Source organism: Pelmatolapia mariae, linkage group LG8 (assembly GCF_036321145.2).
Source record: "Pelmatolapia mariae isolate MD_Pm_ZW linkage group LG8, Pm_UMD_F_2, whole genome shotgun sequence".
NCBI lineage: Eukaryota > Metazoa > Chordata > Actinopteri > Cichliformes > Cichlidae > Pelmatolapia > Pelmatolapia mariae.
Genome location: NC_086234.1, coordinates 13369261 through 13392205, shown reverse-complemented (window position 1 = coordinate 13392205; position 22945 = coordinate 13369261). Strand labels below are relative to the sequence as shown.

The 22945-nt window shown below is 42.8% G+C and overlaps 1 protein-coding gene across 4 annotated transcripts in view; it reads right to left on the bottom strand.

The window, feature by feature from the left end:
* Nucleotides 1-2655: 2655 nt before the first annotated feature.
* vti1a (vesicle transport through interaction with t-SNAREs 1A) overlaps nt 2656-22945 on the bottom strand; it is a 118927-nt gene continuing 98637 nt past the window's right edge. For 2 of the 4 annotated variants that reach the window (XM_063482931.1, XM_063482932.1), the window contains one exon: nt 2656-7247. In XM_063482931.1, the coding sequence (XP_063339001.1) occupies nt 7154-7247 (94 nt within the window). In that variant the 3' untranslated portion in view covers nt 2656-7153. The remainder of the gene's footprint in view (nt 7248-22945) is intronic. The other 2 variants (XM_063482933.1, XM_063482934.1) reach the window with 1 other exon arrangement.

The window sequence follows — 22945 nt, the reverse complement described above, 5'->3', positions numbered from 1 at the left end:
GGGTGGTGGGGGTTCAATCCAGGTATGCTTTAACTACATTATCAGTAAGTTTGGGATAATTGTCATGCTGAAAAATTAATCCGTTGCCAATAAGATGCTTTCTAGTCAGTATTTCATGGTAAATCAAAATGTGTTAGTACTTTATTTAACTTTGACATCATCCCCAACACTACTGGCTGAAATGCAGCTCCAAACCATGACAGAGCCTCCACAGTGTTTTACAGATGGCTGTAGACTTACTGTTGTAGTTCTCTTGACGTCTTCAACACATCTTATAATTACTGTAGCATTTAGATGAGTCCCCCATTTCTTCCCAGAGACGTTAATCAATCTTGACAAAACTTACTATAAAAACTGCCTAGGCTACCAGTATTCTCAACATCTATATAGTTTTTGAGAATGATTTAAATAACACTCAAATAAATAATAATTACATAGATTATGTGTAGTAGCTGATCTCCAAAAAACTAACAAACAAATGCCCATAGGGTGAGTCTTTGATAGTATTAACAATGATTTGAATTGGTAATTTATAATATAGATTAATGACTCCATAAGACCTGTTGTCACTGATTTTCAATCCAGTTCTTGTGTAATTTGGCATAACTCAGCCCTTTCTCCCCATTTACCTTTCTTAAGAACAGCTTCTTGAAAGCGACCCTTCCACTGAGACCATTTCTGGTGAGGCTTCAGCAAACAGTAGATGGATCAACTGGTCAGATGCATCTTCTGGTCCTGTGTCGGGTCTTTGCTGGATTTATTCCTGTTTCTCAAGGACATGACTTTCAGATTCTGTCCATCAGCTGTAGATATTTTTTTTCCACACCTACCATTTCTTCTATTGTCCACCACTTCTCCAGTTATCTCAAATTTTATTACTGACACACTGCACACCATGGTGAGCTATGCCAGGTTTTCAGCTAATAGCTGAAATAGTGAGCCCAGTAGATAGTGATAATCTTAAACTTTACATATGTCAACATATCAGTTAAACTCTGATATTCTATCCTCGAAAGCAGAAGACTGCATTTCATTTTTGTCCTCTTCTTCCAGACAAACTATAAGAGTAATCTGTGGAAACTGTAACTTGATAACTACATTAGTACAACTAGTAGTTATGTGTTAAAGTGAGACTCCACCTCTTCCTGAGAAAAAGGTAAGGTGATTGTTTTGTGTCACACATATTGCAGCTGGGCCATTATTTGTGTTAACTTTAGACTTTTATTGCACTTGATCCCCAGCACACAAATATGTGGTAGCCCCCATTCAAAAGACTCAAACTTCCTGGAATAGATGGGAAAAAACTGGCTGGAGAGCTCTGGGATTGGGTACCTTCTCATGAATATTTACCCCAAAACAACCACAAAAACCTCCGCACCCTTTGGTGCTGGAGGGGTAACGGGCTGATGTAAGTAGTGGAGTGGGTTTTTTTTTCTCCTAAACAAACACATAGCTCTGTTTTTCTCTCACCTGGGCACTCTTCCATCTACCTGAATATCTTAAAGCAGAGGCTACCTCATAACTATCAAGTACACCTTCTCCATCCATCAATTCATCCATTCCCCACTCAACTACCCTTCTCCTCTGTGCTCTTACCCTAAGCGATGCCCACCCCCCTTCCCCAGTTCATTAGCGAGCTCCTCAGTAGCCTGTCATGGCGGATGTGCTCCATCAAAGCTGATCGACTCCTCGTTTTTCCAGAAAGATGTCGCGGGTTATCACCGCACGCTCAGATCTCTAGCTACGGGAGGAGCGTGACTGGCAGGCCGTCTTTTGAAGACAGTGATTCCTCCACTGATGCCTCCCAGTTGGAAATTTAGAATCGTGTCTGCTAAGACACCATATGCAAAGTAAATTACTGTACAAGGGCGAGCTCAACTAAACCCTCCTCTTTCAGAACGTCCAGGCCACTGAGTGCCTCCCAGGCAACCTGGGCTGCTTTGCACTCATTCCCACTTTTCTCCTTTTATGTTCTTTCTCTTTCTATCATTTGTCTTTTTAAAATGGACGGCAACACAGGAGAAACCATACAAGACAAACGCGCAGCAGTCACAGAATGCGCTCATTCCCACTGCTCAATTGCAATGATAGAAATCCATTTAACAAAAAACATAAATAGAATAATCTCAAGCATGTCATAAAATATCTGCTTGGACACATTGTAGCATACTGATGAGGCAGTTAAAGGGACCAAAAGAATAAAAAGTGGGGGGAAAAGATCCACTGACAGCTCTATTATCTACATAACCTCATTGTCATGCAAATGACATTGAAGATTACCGCTGTCTTTGTAGTGGAAAGTGTTAATTTCAGTTCAAAGGTTGTGTTTCTACCGGGAGAGATGTGATGGAGATAGAGGGAAGGAAGAGTAAGGAGGCAGGGATAGGGTCTGGTGGTGGTGGGGGAAAGCTGGTCTGGCTCTGCATAGCTCTGACCTGGCTCTCTGCATCTCTGTTTCCTCCACGACACAATGTCTTAAGAGGATTTTCAGCACACGGCTTGCTTCGCCTTTAAAATATGAAAGGAAGCACACAGCGCCACATTCGGTTTGTAAATGTCAGCTCTTGTTTTTCCCGTACCTCCTTACTCGTTCCCGCGGAGTCAGTCGGAGACCCCACCAAGTGTTTGTGTGCAAGTTACGACACAGCATCTTGGTTACAAAGATCCAGAGCCGCTTTAATCACAGATGTCAAACACAGACACTGACAGAGATCACAAAAAAAAAAAAAAAAAAAAGTCAGCTTCACAAGTCAGGATCAGCCCGGAGTCTCAATTGGCTGAACTGAAGGGAACGCGATGAACTCGAGACGGATACATGCGCATGTGGACGATTCGGCATCACCTCGTAACACCGGCCACGAGCACACGGACATCCGTGTATGCATGTATGGCTGCAGCCCCTGCGACTTCCTCAAATAATGGGGGCCTTTGTCATTTCATTGTGAGCACAAACACTAATAAAACGGTTGACAGCGCTGATGGGGCGAAAAAACAGATAGATAATGGGCTGATGAGAGAAAGAAAGCCATTCTGCTGGAACTGGTGGCATGTACAAATGGAGACCATGGCTCCTCTTCTAACAGCTCCACACTAGAGCGTGTGTGCCTGTCTTTATTGGGACCATGCGTGCAGCAGTGTGTGTGTGTGCATGCGCATGTGCGTCCACGTCTGCTGAATCAAACAGAAGAATATTCATTGTACTCCTCAAACAGTGCCATTGTGATTTTTTTCCTCCCCTTCTTCTTTTTCTTGGCTAGCTGTTCTTGCTGGGCCTCTCTCAACGTACATGAATGTGTGTTTGTGTGTGTCTGTGTCTGCGTGTGCAGTGGGTGACAGCATCGTGGACACTCCTGAAGACGAAGCGCCCACCCTCCTGTTGCGATCCCACCACTGGCGCTGTTTGTGCCATTTAAGGCCCGCCCTCCGCTGGGGGGACAGGCAGCTCAAACGACGCTTGTCACAATCCCTTGTCGTCTTAAATGGCTGACAAACATCGGGCTTTTTGCAATGGTTGGTGCATCACACAGGTTCCTTGTTGAGGAACTTTCCTTTTATAATTCCTATGTAAAGCCACGTAGAGAGGATAGAGAGGACCGGTGAGGATAGGAATGACTGGGTACGTTAACGAGATGTCGCAAAGATGGTGGTGGTAGAAGATTTCATAATTTCCACTGATAACATAAAGAGACTGAAAACCTTTTACTATATGAACAATTATCATGAGGATGTAACGTGATACGAGTGGAAACGTTTCGGCTCTCGGGGGGGGCGACCAAGATAAGGAACGTGTGTGGAAAGCGAACCGGGACACCCAAAGACTCGATCCCTTTTTTTCCCCCCTGGCAAACAGGAGAAGGCAGCGAGAGCTTCAAAAATCACTTTTCAGACATCAAATAATTAATTGCTCTCCCCTCTTGCTCACCCACCCCTCCTTCTCTCCTTGCGTTTGTATGGAAGACGCAGCTCCAGTCACTTAAGGAGGGTTAACACCCGCCTAAATTAAATATTAAATGGTGTCTGTACCTGCTGCTATTGTTGCCCCTTGGAATAAGATATAACCTATTTTTGACAAGTTTTCATCCTCAGCCTTCTGCGGTGAGACGCTTGTCGAAAACCAAATCAGCGATTGGAGGGAGTGGTAGTGGGGCGTGGGGTGGTAGTGGGTGGTGGGGGCACTGATGAATAATCTAGTTCATATTCCAATGACACCCGCCGCTCAACGGGGAGAGAAAGAAAAGGGGATAGAGAGCGGAGTGAGACGAGCAGGTGGAGAAAGAGATGGAGACGGACTGAGGAGGGGAAGATAAAAGCTTGGGGAAAAGTAAGGGATGAGTACAGAGGAGAGAAGGAGGGGGAAAAAGAAAGAGAGGGAGGAAAGGAGAAAGAAGGGAGAGATGATAGCCAACGTCTGCCAAGGTATCACATGACAGCGCTCCTGTTTAAATAATAAAACAGAACCAGGGCTCTAAACAAATCGTTATCTCCCACCTCCATGCATCCTGTCTTCCTTCCCTGCTCCCTCCCTCGCCCGTTTTTTTAAAAAAAAAAAAAAAAGAAAAAAACTTGTTTTAATGCCATTTCTTAATGAACATAATAGCTCGGCGCTAATAATGAAAAGAAAATAAAAACATCTAAAAACGCGGAGGGGCCCCCGAGTTGTCGCCGGCGCTCAATTATTTCCTTGTCAAGTGGGTCTGTTTTTAATGAGGCCCTGTGGGACTGACGTCTGTCAGTCAGCCCTGACTTTTTGACACCATTACAACTTCAAATAGAAGCCGCCGCCACGCTGCCTTCCACCGCTCACTCGCTAGCTACCGCTCCGCTCATCTGACAGGCTGGGAGGGGAGGGAAGGGAGGGGAGGACAGGGAGGAGGAGGAAAAGGTGGCAGGAGAGGTAGAGAGAAGGAGGGAGGGGGGCAGGAGAGACAGAGAGAGCACATCAGCACATAGGTAGGCTGAACATGCAGACACGCACAGACACACACTGTGCACGCTGACTGGGTAAAAACACAATCACTGAGGGTCATTACCAGATGAGGTTTGTTGTCAAACTGCCTGGGATTTAACCCCCCCTCGGCACCCCCCACCTCCATGCTTCCTCATTCGCTTCCTTCCCCGGCTCTTCTTCTTCTTCTTCTTTTTTCCTTCCTTCCTTCGTTTTTTTCATTATTGCTTCACTTTAATGATAACTCTTGGTAGGTCGGCCCCGCATGGGACAGTCAGAGACACACTATTTTGTTGGCCATTAATTTGAGGCTTTGAAGCAGACCACGGCGCCGCGGCTGGTGAGGGCCTGTGAAATGGTGGACGATAGCACAGGGTGAGGGAGGGTGGGGTGGTATGGTGGGACGGGGACTCCCCCGCATCTTCAAAAATGAAGACTATGGCCCTGAAACAGAATAGCAAATGTCCTCACTGGGAACACCAACCACAAGAGACATATGCGCGCGCACCAGTGTGTGTTTCCATGCGTGTGCGAGCTTGTGGCTTGCATTAGCATTAGCCCCCCCCCTCCAAACAAAAATAAAATTAAAAATTATCCAAATATGCTCTTAAATTTAGATTTTTCAAACGCCGTCCCCAAAGAATGGCTTTCCCCCCGAAGAATTAAACGCCTGCAGATGCATCACATCATCACATAAACAAGGGTCCCATCTCACACCTCCGAAGATTACATAGAAAATAAAGAACAAAAAGTACAAATTTTGAAACAAGCTAGATCCATTTATAGAAGAAAGAAATCAAGAAAAAAAAGCCTTTAAGATGAAAAACTAGAAATACACATATTTCAGCTGGTCCTGGTGTACAGTCTGCATCAGAGAACCACCACAAATCAAGAAGAAACAAACATGTGATTAATGTTAATTCTGAATACTTTCAACATCACAAAAATATACACTTCCAACACAGAAATCTGAATGGAAACTCTACATTTATAAATAAATAGCAACAGAGTCACTTAGTAAGAGCAAAAACACTATACATGATGTCCATTTCAATGTTAGTACATACAGTATAACGCTTATAATTGGGAATCAGTTAATGAAGTATGTATTTGGGAAGGGTTGATGTCCCAGATGTGGTTACAATGTCATTTGAAGCATTTCTCTTTGTTTCTGTGCTGTACTCACGGAGGCTGAGGTCAGGTCTCTTTTGCATTAAAATCCATTAAAAGAACAATTTTTATTTAATATTCTTCAATCTCTAAATTCTCTAAAATAGCCACTTTTTTGCTCCTGAAAACAAAAACTGCAACCAGTTTCCTCCTAATAATGAAACCCCCCCCCCAAAATACTTTCACCTTGATTCAATGAACACAAGCTGAACTAACCTCAACCTTTTTGGATGCATCCTCTCTTTTCAAGGCAGCGCCACTTGTCTATTTTGGGCTCTGCTGAGCCTTTTAAAGCAGGAGTGTGAACAGCATATCTAAACTGAAGGCACTGTCCTCTGAGCTGTGCAGGGGTAGGGTGATTGGTGGGGAGAAGAACAGCTGAATCATTTAGTTACAGAAGCTAATACAGTATGTGTGCCTACTGTTGGTGTCAATAAGAAACGCAGTGCGGGCCCCCATCCATGACTGTCACTCACGCATGCACACGTGCAAACCCACAGATGTGTGCAGAACTTCGGTTTCTCTCTGCCTTTCATGCATCCCCACACCCTGAATAACACTAAATCCACCTACACTACAAAAAAAGCCCTCCATTGAGTTACACAAGAAAAAAAATGACCAGGCTGCAAACCACGCTGAGGACGACACCATGAAAAATATTAACTATTATAAAAACATCTCACCCCGTTCTAGTCCCTGGAGATGTAAGAACGAGCCTGACAGGCAGAGGAGGAGGGGGGAAAGGAGAAGAAGAAAGTGAAAGAGAAAAAGAGAGTAAAAGGGAAGAAGGAGAAAGGGGGAGAAAAAGGGAAAGAAACTGCAAACAAAAAAAGGAGTGAGAAATGGTAAAAAAAAAAGAAAAAAGAAAAAAAAAGCTTGCTGTCAGGCTTTGGAAATAGTGATTCATGGGGACCATTTGTCCTAATTACAGCAGAACAACGCTTTTGTCGCTATTAATCACAAGAGAGTGTGTGTGTGTTTGTGTTTAGGGGGAGGGAGTGTGTGTGTGTGTATATATGCATGTGCGTACAGGGGAGATCAGTGGCCTCGCACATTAAAATAGATGGCCAGGATGATGGTGAGGAGGATGATGGCTCCGAGGATGAAGACCAGGACCCGATTCTGGATGATCCTGCGGAGAGAAAGAACCGAGAGGGATTAGGAAAAGGTTCGCGGGTCTACGGAGGAAAGTCAAGCACATAAAACAGTCACATGTTTATGTGCAAACTAAACGGCCAGTCATCAACTGGAGCCTGATCCTGTTTAATTGTTACCATGAGGTCTGAACGCTCGGTTTTTAATCGCTATACACTATACGCTGGCACACACGCGCACGCGTCATAAAACCACAGCATGACTGGATAAAACAATCGTGATAAGAGTGATTTGCTTACATATGTGTACCCTCTGTAAAAAACTAAAAAACAACAACGCTGATTTGTGTACAGACATGAACATACAAATACAAAAGAGATCAACACACTTATAAACAAACATGACATGCAAACATATACACACACGCACACACATAGCTGACAGGCTCTAAAACTTTATTTGCACAATAAAGTGGAAAAAGTGGCTCAGTAGTTTCCTGAAGGTAATAAAAAAAAAAAATCGCTGAATTACTGATGGAATTTGCCATAAAACGACTCACTCTTTTGCTCATTTAAATTTTCCCACTGTGACCGAAAGTTGGCGTGGGGGTGGGGGAGTGGGGGCTTTGAACCCTCCCCCACAAAAATAAATAAATAAATAAATCACAAAAGTATCAGATGAGGAATGGAGTGAAGATGTGCAGAGCAAGGCATCTGGTAAGTGAGCAACTTATCTAGCATGTGTCCCCCAAATTCTCCAGAGTTTGCATCAGCACACATGCACTCACTCAGACACACACACACGGATTCCAAACCCTCCACTGCTCCTGACAAATGAGAGAATTATCACATTTGCTGACATGTGGAGGGGTGGAGGGGAGGCCGAGCAGGGGGGCACTGTCCACTTCTCTAAGCAGGAGATGAATAGCCCATGCTGTGGCCATTTATCACCGAGGGAGGGGAGGGCACTGGCTGGTTGCTCAGTCACCCCGCTACCCTCTAAAGTCCAAGTCTGAGCTGACACACCAGTCGAGCTCGCGGCCTCCCTCTAGTCCACCAGCTCGGGCTGGCAAAAGTCTCGACCGTTTGCTTAGCTTAAAGTGCAGAACTGATGAAGCTATTGAAGAGAAGGATGACAAAAATCACACAGACAAACTTTGATGCTTTACATCTTTGTATTTCCTTTTGCAAAAGGACTCTCGGCCGCATAACAACAAATTGTATCAACTGCTTTATATGAGATTCAGAGGATACTGTTACAAACTAAAAAATATATATAACCAATCGCCATGAACTTCTTTCCAGTAATAGGACACTTCTCTGACATGCTGTAATGCTCTCGCTGGATAACACCAGAGAGCTCATTACAACTACTGTGTGTAAGCAGCACTGCTTTATAAGTAGACAGTTTATCCTTGAATAAATGCATACATTATTATGACACTGTCATATTGTTTATAGCAAACCATGTCCCGAACAACATAAGCAACAGCTATGGTATCCCTCCCCCACCCCACACACAACCACGCGTGGCATTTTTTACCTCACTGCTGAGGTAAAAAAATTGTAAAAAGAATAGTGACACATAATACTATATTTGCCATATGCCTATAAGCTGAGGCAGTATTAGATGATATCATATGTTGTGATAGGCCAGCTTTATTCTGGTGTTTTGGATGAGGCTGACATGATTGGCTGAAGCCAGCTGGGGGAAGAGATCCCAGTGAAACACTAATCAGAGCATGCTTAGCAAGGACACGTCTCCCCCTATTAATTGACATTCATTATTTACAATGATTATTTATCCCAGTCAAATACCCAGAGGAGGCGCTTGTGTGTGTGTGCATGTGTGTGTGTATATCTGTGGCAGTGTGTTAGAAGAAGCCAGCTCGCTTTGTGTTGTGCTAATTTTTCAGCTGGGGTGAAAAGAAGAAAAAAAAAAAGGGGGGGGGGGGGGGCTAGTAGAGGCTTGCAGTGGAGAAATGAACATAAAGTTAGTTTTAGCCTCGTGGAGGGGGGTTCAATTCTGTTAAAACGGCATTTATTAAAGGAGTCTGATTTGGTAGCAAACAACGTGGAATAACTTCAAACACTTAAATGTTCAAAGCGGTAAGGAATATGACAGTGCTGCGGTTTAAGAAGTTTTTTTTTCCCTCCCCCCTCTGGGGACACATATTTTTTAAAAAATGCATTATTTTGACCTTAACTGATCCTCTGTGCACCAATCTAACAAAACGTGTCTTGGAAGTATAAATGTAAAGCAGCTCATCTTCTTTATGGCAACTCCAACCTTTAAAGAGAAGATGGATATAAATTTTAGGAGTGGCCCGTCCAAAAACGTTAATGCTTTTTCCTCTTTTTCTGACACACACACACACACACACACACACACACACACACACACACACACACACATATATATATACTAATGAAATAGTGCACGCTTATATGAAACATGGTCAAAGTTTCAAATAATTAGGTCGGCACATGTGCAAGCTAAAAGCTCGGGCGTCACACTGCTCTCGACATTTGGTTTTAGGCAAGTTTTTTTTCCACTCAGATCTTTCTGATGTCATAGAGCAGGGATATTCCCAATATTTTAACCTCAAGTGCTTCTGTTTGCAAGAGGCAGCCAATCAGAAAGTTGGAGGGGGAGCCATAAACAGTACATCTTTAATGCTTGCAATTAGGGCTGTTCGATATAACGATATATATCGGATGACGATATAAAAACGTCTATCGTTTCATTTTACACTATCGTTTATTTCGTGGTGTCGCAAAATAAACTGTTTACGGCAATATTTTTTCACCGTTTTAGTGGCTATATTAATTTCTTAAAGTTCTCTCTTTCTCTTATATTTAATATAACCACACTATGGACGGACAAGAGCCTGTTTTTATGCGTTGTCGTTAGCAACAACGACGATAAAAACCTTTCAGAATAAAGCTCAAGATCCTGTTGAGACCTTTCAAAAATAAACTAAATCACGTGAATAAGTATGCAGAGTGTTTCCGGATGAGAAGCAAAAAAGAGCCGTCAGGTGCTAAAAAAATAAACCTTAGACTCAAACGTTAGAACAGGCTTTTCCCCGGAGCACGGCGTGTGATAAATACTCACAAAAAAAATGGAGGCCGTTACAACTTATGTCTAAAAATGTATAGTTTCATGCATCGGTTAAAACATTGGACTCCAGGCACACGACGCCCAGCTGGAAACACTTCACGCAAGTCGAGCTGCCCGAGATTCACAGAATTTTCAGAAAATGTAAAATTTTTGTGATTTATATCGTTATCGGGACGATAGATGTCTTATATCGGGATATGAGATTTTGGTCATATCGCACAGCCCTACTTGCAATAGTTTACACAGACCTAGAAGATCCTGCAAAGCTTACAACCAAAGGTCAATTTAGACCAGATGACCTGAAGGGGGGCCACACACACACACACACACACACACACACACACACACACACACACACACACACACACACACACACACACACACACACACACACACACACACACGGATCTAGCTAGACAGATTGGAGGAATTAGTGTGTGGAGGTGCCGTCATAAATCACTTCACTGATGTTGAAAACTGTTTGAAAAATAGTGTCTGTGACACTGTAAAGAGCCACAGTTTTCCCCACTGTCATATGAGCAGTGGGACATGAAAGTCAGCCATCACACTCTTTAACCACTGCAGACCTAAGAAGGCTGGAAAATGACTACTTGGTTACATTTTACAGAGGATGGGGAAATTATTCTTCATCTATTTGAAACAAAATAGATGAAATTTCATACGTCAGACGATTTTTTCTTTGTTTTTTTTCCTTTTATAATAAGCTAACAAGTCAAATAAGGTACTAAAGCTACCAGAAACAACTAAAATAAAACCTACCCTAAAAATATCCACACCCCAATACTCCCAAAAAAGAGAAGTTAAAAAAAAATCCCCAAAATTGGGAGGTAGGAGAGTGAAGAACATGGTTTTCCTCTGCTATATAGTTGATCCCGCCCTGACACGTGGCCAGACAGAACAGAACTTATCAAACCGGATCCATCCTCCAGTTTTGACACTTGACATAGAGGTGGAGGGGGGGCTAGGAGTGTGTGTGTGTGTGTGTGTGTGTGTAAGTGGAGGGAAGGATTTGGGGATGTGTGAGTGACGCAAAGACCGCACGTACAAGGGTGTACCTGCTGACCCACATATGCACACTCCTACACACAGTGAGTTTGATACCTGATACTATGATCCTCAAGTATTTTCCTGTGTCGGTGCCCCGTACCGGTGGGGGAAAAAAAGAAACACTCTCACGAAAACAGACCAACAGTAACTCTAACTAAAATGTCAGCCAATCACAGCACATAGTACTGGAAATGCTATTGGCTCCTTATGTTCCTTCATCGCAGACAGCCAGTCAGCTAACACATTACTAAAAGGAAATAAACAGATTTACAGCACTAATCTAAGAGAGGCTGAAAAATTCAGAGAGAGAGAGAGAGAGAGAGTCAAAAAGATCGGAAACAGACAACAAAGCAGCTGAAAGACAGAAAGTGTGGAAAAAGCAATAGAGAGGTGGAGAGAAAGAGGAGAAAGAGGGAGCGCGCGAAAGGTCCGTTTACCCGGGGAGGCAAAGCTGGAGGAGAGGCTCCTCGGAGACAGATGAAAATAATGAGGACTTTTCTGTCAGGAAAGATTTACAAAATCGTACCAGTGTTATTAAAATTTAAAATCTCCCTTTTTTTTTCCTTTTTCTCCCTTCCCACCCTCTTCCTCCCTCCCTCTCTTCCTTTCCCTGTTTTTTCCCTCCTTTTCCAGCAGCACAGCCTTATTACCAGCTCTAATGAGCACCGGGATACACCTCAGCTATGTGTGTGTGTGTGTGTGCGTGCACGTGTGTGTGTGTGTGTGTGTGAGAGAGAGAGAGAGAGTGTGTGTGTCGAGGTCCAAGTCCCTAGTGCCAGCTCCATCAGCACCTCAGATTCCCCCAATACCTTAAATGACACACATGTGTGTGTGTGTGTGTGTCTGACACATGTGAACACAGACATGCAGCTTTTGATGGCTCACAGAGGTGGCTGGACATGAACACACACACACACACACACACACACACACACACACACACACACACACACACACACACACAAACCTTCAGACAGACTGACAGACAGACAACAGCCCCTACCCCAAAACAAAAACATTCTCTGTGAGACAGACATAAGCAGATAGGCCCATCCCACCTGAAGACACACACACACACACACACACACACACACACACACACACACACAGCCCACTAAGAGCAAACTTAGCTGCAGAGTTGCATCTCTCAGGCCCTCCCCTATCCCACCTCTTTCCACTAGTAGACCAATAAAATAAAAATCAATTGCTGTCTGAGCCATTCTGGCTCTCCTTCCAAACCCTGGGAATATACAGCATGGGAGAGGAGGAGGGGATGGGGGGGAGGGAAGGATCAATGTGTTCACAAATGGTTTGAGTGATGGGCACGGAGGTGAAATGCTGGTGGGGGTAAGTCCTAAGTAATGCCTCGACTTGTTATCACAAACTAATACGAATAAATGTTTCATTGTGGAGGCACACACGCTTGCACACACACACACACACACACACACACACACACACACAGCTGCTCTCGGTCTGGGGCTCAAACTTAAACCGGCCACATAACACACACACACACACACACACACACACACACACACACACACACACACACACACACACACACACACACACACACACGACAAAAACAAAAGGTTGAGCCTGGCCTGCAAACAATCCAGGTCGAGAGAAGAAGGCGGGAAAAACGTGCAACGTTTCAATCACGCAAATGAGATGAGGAGGAACAAGTCAGAACACCTGGATCAGGTTCACGTTGCTGTGCGGGGATAATAAGCTGACCTGCTTGTTGGAGAGATCTGATCCCACCACGTATGTTTAGCCTATCACCCCCACGGGGGTATCTGAGAGACATGCTGATTATTAGAAATAAGCACGCACAGCTGAAGTTTGCTCCTAACTGGAAGCTGTTTACTGTCATTACTTAAAAACAGAAACAATATTTAGGAACTTGCTCCACACCTTAACACTCAAATGCTCACTGAACTGTAAAGATAAGCGCATTAGCATGAACAGCCTAGATTTAAAAAAATTATGTCTTCAAATGCCTCATTTCATCCAGTCAGCCATCCAAACCTAAGAGACGTTCAATGTAATTTAAATCTAAATCAAAGGAAAACAGCATATAATTCACAAACTGAGAGATTTTCACTTATAATGTAACAAGTTTCACAGTTTATATAAATATATTTATTTGTTGAGATCATCGATCCCCGAAAGAGCTGCAGACCTTTTTTTGACCTGTACTAACAAAAAAAATATTTTTTCCCTCAACTGAGAAAAAACTGACATTAAAGACGGTCAGGTTTCTATCTGGAAGACGTCTTCTGAGCAAGGTATTTCATGTCAGCCTGATTCTCTCTCTCTCTCCCTTTCTCCGTCTCCAATTTACTCCCTCTCTTTCCACCAACTAGATGCAGGAGAACAGCACCAGGGCCCTACAAGTTCATCCATTTTTTATTTGGTGGCTAACAACCCTGGCCAGCAGCAGCCTACACTGGGACCCAGTTCTCTCCTGAAAAAAAAAATGGTGCAAGATGGAAGAAAGGGAGGGCAGAAAACGACTGAAGGAGAGAGAATGAGGAAGAAAAGAGGAGGGAGGGAGAAAGAAGGAGTAAATTTAGAGTGGGAGGCGAGTATGCAAGAGTATGTGAGTGTGGGGAAGATGAAAAAGAGGATAGAGAGAAATGAGGGAGATGGAGAGGGAAATGGGAAAGACACAGAGTGGGTGAAAAGAGGAAGAGAGAGTATATTGCAACTGTGTCTGGAATTTTTAAGAACTTCTTTTGCCGGCAGCAATCTCGGGTAGCTGCTACAGCTTCTCCTCATCCGGTTGTGATGTACAGGTGGCTTTTCTGAGCTCCAAACATACACAGATCATTCCCTTGCGCGAACCCTCACCCTCCTCTGTCTTACCGCTCTCATCTCCATCCTCCCCCTCCTTCTATTTTGTTCTATCGCTGTGTCCTTTTTTTTTGTCCCCTTGCTCATATTCAGTTCTTATATTGCTTATTTTCCCCTCACCTACTTTTTCTTAACTCCAATTTCCAAGTCCAAGTTTGTTTTTTGTTTTTTTGCCCCGTGTGTTTGTGAAGTCGCTGGTTTATAGTCAACAGGACGACACCGACAGCCCACATTTCCAAACTGTGTATGTATACTCCACAAGGCTGCCGTAATCAGAGCCATTCTGCCTCGTTTTCTGACTCATACAACTGTATTTTTATTATTTGATTAATATGGAAAATGGCTCATTAATTAGCTGGTTGTCAGAGCAGCATAGTGGCAAATTTGGTTTTTGTATGTGTTCAATCGCTGGAGTGTTTTTGGACCATTTCGTAGCCCACATGCTGCATATTTACCCCAAATAACCAACGAGAGAAATACTTGCTTCTAAAGTAAACCCGACAGCTGGAATCGATTAATAACATATTTTTAGAACTTAGCAGGAAGTCAAACTATTTTACTCACTTTTCTGTGAGCAATCTTTTTCTGCAGAAGTGAAGTCAAATCGAGCTTTCAAAGTGGAGCAAATTTTGCCTCCAGGTTTAGATATTTCCAACTTGTGTGGGTGTGTATTTGCGTTATTACCAGTCTTTGCGTAAACTACTAACGTAATTTCACCGTGCAAAAACGTCACTTTAGGTTCGGTCTGAACACAGCCTTAGAAGCGGAAAGAAAAAGACTGAGATATAAACATCATGGTAGCAATAACTGGCATTTAAAACAATAAAAGAAGAAAACTACTAAACTGTAATTTATTTGAGTTCTCTTTACAATTCTTCCAGTGAAATTTGCCCAGGAAGAACAGAAAAGTAATAAAAATAAATGATTTCTTGTGTAAATGTAATACAAGTGTATCATATGTGATACATGAATTTTTGAGAGGTCTACATTTCCTGCTGGTTGTAACAAAAAAGGTACAAATTAAAACTCACGTATGCAAATTTATATCTATCTCCTTTTTTTTGGTAATTTGTCAGAAGGTTCAATAAACACTCCAGTTTCTCAAAATTTGAATTTAATGTAAATAATTTCACAGTTCAGGCTTTAAATAAAGGAATCTTCTCACTGCTTTAGAAGCCTCCACAGACTACGTCCAGTGGCTGAAACCTTTGCAGAGTAACGCGTGTCTGCATTTTAATTATGAAAAAATAAATATTTTATTTATTCAGCAAGTATTTTTGGAGATTGCAGAAGATATGGATGTGATATCCCCACATTTCTCACTATTTCTTCTTTCTGCTAAGATTTCCCAAAACACAAAAATCCCCCTTGTATACATTCTGTGAAGGCCAGGGGCCAGCTGCAGATCCGATTACTGGCCCCTGTGAAAAAGGGCATAACATTAGCCATTAGAGCTGCAGGCCTCCAAAACTATGGTGTCCATAAATTTTTATTGTTTGTTCAGTATTGAAATGTCATTAAAGCACATAAATCATTTGAGAACAACTGCTCACTTTCATTTTTTTCCCAGCGTAACCTGTTACTTTTGCAGAAAAAAAACACTGAAGCTGAGTAATACATCCACTGCCTGACACGTAACACCAACGCTGCTGCTGAGAAATCCGACCTACTACTTAACTATTTTCAGAGTTTATAGCAGTAATTCAAAGCTATGATAACTTGCGGAAGAAAAAAAAACAAAAAAAAAAACAGTCTATCTCCTTATCTCTGCATTTTTTTTTAAACATATCAAAATCAGGGCTCTTATCTTTACAAGAACTTGTCCCGACAGCTTCAAGTCGTGAGGTGCCGTCAACTGCATTTCACTCAAAATACAACCTAAAAGTCTGTTTAGGATTCCCAACCAAAGAAACTATGAGGATATTAGTGTTTATGTCTGAGTCTTTTTTATTAACTGGTGAGGAAGCTCCTCCGCATGTTGTTTGTTTGCCGTTTCAAATCAACTCTCCAAATATTTGCTTCAAGTCCCGTGTGGTTTTAGCTTTGCATCCTGTCTCTCTGCTGATTCAGATGATGGTGTGATACTGCCCACTAGCACGCACACAAACAGCATACAACTACACACACCCACACGGGCTGGCTTTTTCTAACACAAATGTAAAAAAACACTAAACAAAAACCCAACGCTGACCAAGTCGCAATCACGTACTGCCTGCTCGTTTCTATACATGCAGCTTGGATCATTATACAGCATTATCTCTATTATTATGTCTCCTTGTCTCAAGTTATAAGCATAAAAATGTGATGAGTGGTCCACATGCTAAAGCAACTAAATATCTTTGCAGTGGCTTATACTAAAGGATACTAGAATAAATTCACATTCTATGAGAATAGATTAAAGAACTGGGCTGAAATTAGTAAATAAAGTGAAAAGTGAACTTTTAGTTATTTCAACCTATCCCAGTTATTAAGGACAGCAGCAAGCCTGATTGCAAAGAAAGCAACAAGAACCTGTGACTTCTTTTAGCATCTTAATGTCAGAGGTCACGTTTGCATGTGAGTTTGGGCCGAACACAGACTGCCAAAGCCTGGATTTCATTTCAGAGTCACGGATGAACGAGAGAAAGAGCCATTTCTTGAACTTGACCTTTTGACCCTAAGGCCACTCTGGCTCCTTGCTCTACCCTGCAGGTATGAAAGGACTGAGCAAGCAAAGGTTCGCAGTGTCAGACTCTACATGCATGCGTGCAAAAACCCTCCGCCAACAGTAATGTTGCACATGCTTGCCCGTCAAGGCAGTGTTGAGTAAAACATGTGAAAACTACAGGAGGGCGTCTGGAAAACTGCTGTAAAATAACACACAACAATTAAAGAATATGTGAACCATCAGGTTTGAGTTGTTTGGACATGCAGGTACAGATCACTTTAACCAGAAGGCAGCAGCCAGAAAGAAAAGGAGACAGAGAAAGTAGGGGTTTAATGTCATCCCACAACCCCCTATTTGACACTACAAGGGAGGCTTTAGTCAGTCTAAATAATCCATGCTGCTCCATTAAATTTGCAGACTAGCTTCCCTAGTCTCCATGTCTAAGCTGAGAGAGACATAGAGGTGGTAGTGACCTGGGAGATGTGAGAAAGGGAAGTCAAGTAATGCATTAAAATAAACTCGTGTAGCAGTCTTTACATGAATGAAGTCGAAAACAAAACTAAAGCGATATCCCAAACGGACAGAACAGACAAAAGTTTATAGAGAGACTCAAACGGAGACAGAAGGAGAAGACGAGAAAGTGCGCACAACCAGAATTTTGAGTGACACTGATTTTCTCATAATTGCGTGCTTCACCACCAAATTCCTCTCCTTTCCCCAACCCATGAAAAATAACTATTTGGAGTGTGCGGGGGAAGCCACTAGTGTGACGGGGATTGTTGCAGTAACAGCATTATTGACTTGTTTCTCTTGCTACATTTGCTTAGTGCTCTGGAGGCCCGATCAATAGACTCTGGGCTCTGAAGCCCTGCTAATCAAGACTTGCAGCCATGCAGGGTCAATCTTCTGCCAAAAAAAAAGAAAAAAAGAAAAAGCTTAGAAAAAAGCAAAAGAAACTGGGAAATGATAGGGGGAAACAGAAAGAGAAGACGAACTTTGAGGGGCGGACTATGACAGCCCGAGTTAATCGACTAAGAATTCTCCTTCAAATTCTTTATTTTTCTGTTTTTTTTTTCATCGTTGGAGGTAAACTCATGTGGCATCGCTCTCCGTCTCAGAAACAGTGTGGGCGTGAGGCACCATGAGAGATGCAGATTGCTGCTTCACCTCTGCTTTTCTGTGAACCGCGGTTCAAAAGTCAAGGGGCATCTGGGTTGCTTTGGGACGTTTGGAAATAAAAGAGGCAATCCATATTTACTGAATCCAGTTGTGAGATCTCATGAGGATGCACACTGCTTGACACAGATATAGAGGGAGGGAGGTAATCTGAAGCTTATTAACATTATATTTCTGAAGGGAATTTAAAGGGAACTCTTTTTTTAGAAAACAGTGTCAAACGAGCTTAGAAACAATCGCATGCTCAATCTTGGGGACAAAAAAATTAGCTGATTTTCCAACACTCGGCGATAAATTTTCATTTATTTTTTGTATTTCTTGTTTGTTTATGGAAAAGTGGAAACAGCAGGCCACTTAATGCTGATGATGAGCTGTGCATCGAGTCAAACCATCTCCATTCGCAGCCTTCTGCACATCACAAGTCCACTATGGAATGCTATGGGAAATTCATGAGGGAACTGTCCATCAAATATTAATCATCAAGTTGAACAAAGTGTCTTTCTTTCTCTTTTTTCCTCTCCACAGGTTTTTTCCCCTCCTGGTATCTATGGTCACTGCCACTCTGAAAGACACCCTACAAGAAATAAGCCCAAAAGAAAAGCAGAGAATGAAAGCAGGATGGGGGAAAGGGCAAAGAATGGTAAGAAAAAGGCAAGAAGGGTGTATGGGTGTTCAATATTTTCCTTTGAGGGGCCAGCCTCTGGTTAGCTTCAGTGCAGGCAGGGTCTTGATACACAGGTCCCAGGGTGCAAACACAAACTTGTACTCTGTTTGTGTCATTGTTTTTTCCCTCTTTCTCAACACTTCTTTCTCTTGTGTTGTCAGCTGGTAAAGTGAGATTTCTGTATCCAGAGACCCATATGTAAAAGGCAACGTGGTTTTCACTGACACTGAGGCCTTTCAGTTATCTTTGTCTAGTCTTTATGACAAACTAAGAGCCAGAAATAACTGTGGGAAGTGAATCAATGGCTGGATGTTAAAGGCAGCCACAGTTCTGCACAAAATACATAGTGTGGAAATAAAAAAAAGTGTAAAGAGTGTAGCATCTCGTACAGATAGAGCATAAGAAATAAACATCAGAAGAAGGCCTTGTATGCAAATATTTAAAGTGTTATAAAGAAAAAAACCACACACACACACACACACACACTATGATGGAAATATTGAATCTGCTCATCAATGGAGTCCTGTTCTCCATCTTTGCCACAAAACTCGCAATGCCCCCCCCCACCAAAAAAAAAAAACCCCTCGAAATACCAACACCCACCAGTACAGCATAACCAGGAAATGCAGGGTCAGCAGCGTTCCCTTTGGCCTTGCTGACCAACAGATATTCTAATAATCACCTTCCTTCTGTACTGTCAGGCCTGCAACCAACGGATCCCTCGCCCTGCCTTCGCCCTCTGTCTCTACTTATACTAGGGGCTTTACGGAGCGGCGCTGCTTCGATACATTAAAACTGCTGCCCCATGATCAAACGAGCAAATACCTCCCGGGTCAGCAAAGGGCTACCCCACGTCAGTTAACAATGCAGCATTTAAACATCAGTCGTATGCAAAGCGGCCGATACACAGGGGAGGAGATGGGCGGCAGGAGAAAGCGGAGAAGCAAAGCCTGGACTGGAGAGATAATGAGCGCACAGGAGAACATCAACAGCTATTTAAGGTACTGCGTCAGCTTCTACACAGCTTTATGATGAAAATATAAGATGTGAGGCTCCGCTGACATCATAACCACGACGAGCTAATCATGGAGCACAGGCTTAGCGCTAATTTATAATGAAGTTTGGCCTTAAACATTTCTAATATTTACCATCTCAGAAATATTTAGTTTACAAAAAATACTGTTGCGTGATCGTGAACTGGATTTGATATCGTTGCCTTTATTAGCTAATATCAGGCGGCTAAGGGGGAAGAATAACAGCAGATGTTTGTTCAGCGTATTTATGGTATGCTCATGCCAGCCTGGTTGTCTACACAAGGCCACAAGGATTTAAGCCCGCACACAAAACATACAAGCACAGGTCAATATTTACGCATGAATTCTAAGCACACACTCAGATCCACGTCTGTGGCGGCAGCAAACACTTGCCACGATGAAATGTAAAGGTATACAAAACCACAAATAAACCTGAAAATATGCACTGCTTGTGCATTTTTGAGAAGACTAGGATGCACCTCTTTTTTAGCTTTAAGAACCCTTTAATCATGAAGCTTAGGAGTGAAGAGGGTGAGGATTTTTTTTTGTCTTATCCCTCTGCCTACTGGTTGGTTAACCGACTGACCTGCTGTCAAAGGAGTCTTTGTGAGTGTGCATTGGCGGAAGGCCAATCAGATCCTCTGGCTTGTCTGTCTCAGAGAGGAAAATGGCGCCCCTGGTATGCCATCAGCAACAGAAATGTGCAGACAGTCTGACTGCTGAGGCAGGCTTGGCTTGCTGTGGCCCTTCCAAAACTATGCCGCAGGAATTACCTGTTTGGCCAACAGCCAGGGGGACTCGGTCTGCAAAGTCTTGTGGTTGTTTATCTATTTATTCACTTACACTTCATGCACATGGGCACTTTAAAAACATTTCAGACTGCTTAACATCCACTTCCACAGATTCTCCTTTGAACTACACAGGTACACAGGATAAAAGCCTGTTCAACTCACAGCAGCAACAATCAGTTTTATGCCAAATGTGTTTCAAATCCAAAGAAAACCTGGATAGAAGATTTACTGAATGACTAGCAGGTGAAATCATATCACTGATCTTTACTGCATCCTAAGAAAAATACTTCATTTAACCTTCCATAAGCCTGACTCACCTGATAACGCTTCCTGTATGTCTGTATTTTGACAACATTGAGAACAACACTGCAACAATATTGAGCCTGTTTTTTTCTGAATATATCCTATAACAAAAAATAAAAGGGGAACAAAAGGGGAAATTTATGTAGGCGTTTATCTTTGGTGGAGCTGTACGAACTTATAAATGCAAATATAAATCAAACACTGTACAACAAGAAGACAAGTTCTGACAAAGCCCTGATTTACGTTGAACAGAAAGCACGATTGGTCGCTGCACAATCTGCACTCGTGCTCCACCATGTAAAACCTGCCAAAGACAAACACAACTGCTCAACAAAGTGCCACTTGTGACACATCATCCGAGGAAGCAAATGTTCAGGCTCCTGCTTCAGAAACAAACTTCTGACAGCAGCAGATGATGAAACAGAGCAGATCCCAAATTATTCTCGCACTCCTCAGAATCAGCTAAACCTGCTGCAGCCTGGAGCAAGCCCCTCACCCTCCTGCTGACAGAAAGATAGAAAGAAAGTGAGGAGAGGGGCCAATGAAACGACAGAGAAGAAGGAGGAAAAACAGTGCCGATGCAAGAATGTCGTACTTCTTAATTTTATTATTTAGGAGCGCTCTCTCTCCTAATGTTACTGTAAGTGTAAACATGTACGAACCAAAAGCCCATCCATTTTAAAGTTCATGAGCAGACACTTAAAGGTACAGACAAACATTTCCCCGAGCATACATGTCAAATGACCCACTCAGCAGATCATACACCTCCACATGTTTAGACACAGGCAGAAACACCATTCTTGGCAGTGCTCGTGTGTAACTGTGAGCTCGACTGGCGGACTGAGGAGGATAGTCGAGACTTGCTCATTTCACACTGAGAGGTGAGCCAGAGAGCAGCAACAGAATCTAGCTATAAAACACGGAGCTGAATGGGGGGATGACTATAGCCCACGGTATAGTAACTGCCACCTCTGCTAGACCCCATCCATCCAAGGCTTTCTCACAGTTATCCATTATCATAACCTCTGTCTCAGTGGGTAAGTCTGACACATAAACCCCCTTTAGTGTGGCAGCTCTCACCTCGACTGGGCTCGTGCTGACTTACCCCTAAAATATATCAGGTGCGTGCCTCTGACGTCACGTCTCAGACATAGTTTAGGTCCAGTCTTGGGGAGCACTTAGTCAAATGGGGTCTTTCCTTTTAAAAATTCTCTATCTTGCTTTTGCAGTCATGTGACCGATAACCATGTTAACTTGTCTGCTATTTTGGATGTGTGACAGTGCAGGGTCAAGTGATTAAGGCTTCAAGCAAACAGTTCAGTGACCCCCAGGTAACCTCCAATCATTAGGGAAATCCCTGACTGTTTACCAGCACACCAAGGGAGGTTGATGCCAGATTGCTGCTGTTTCCTGCACTTGCATGGAAGACACTGCAAACACTCACTAAAGAGTGACACAAAAACTTTTATTTTAAAGGCGAACATTCACCATCTCTGGTTTCCATTGCATGTTTTTAAGTCTTACCACCTCTCAGCTAGTAGTTAATACTGGTTGTATCACATCCAATAGACAAGTCTTGACATGACAAACCTCTAGACCGTTACTGTGTCTCACTTCCTTCTTTCCTTATGAACACTTGATGTGACCTCTGTACAAACTAGACATACAGGCCCTATTTTAGATATACAGGCAGTATTTTAAGTAATGTGGAGCATAGATCCACTCCTGAAAAACACTGTGGTGCATGTGGTGCAATTGCAAGGTTTGTTTTGAGCTGTAAGTTTGATCAGGAAAAGCCAGATAACTTATACAAGGAAGGGACACTACACTCAAAAAAATTCAGAATCTATGAGAGCAAGGAAACACATTAACCACTTCCAGAAATTGATTCTGTTCATCTGGATGTGGTGTTTTCAGTGGAACAAGCGTTTCATCACTCATTTGAATGACGTTGTTAGGCAATGGCACCAGTTTCAGTCGTTATGCAACTGTACAGTTTATAAGGCAGGGGAAACCTGCCGTTAGCTGACACTTGGATGAGTGATGAGACATTTCTCCAACTGAAAA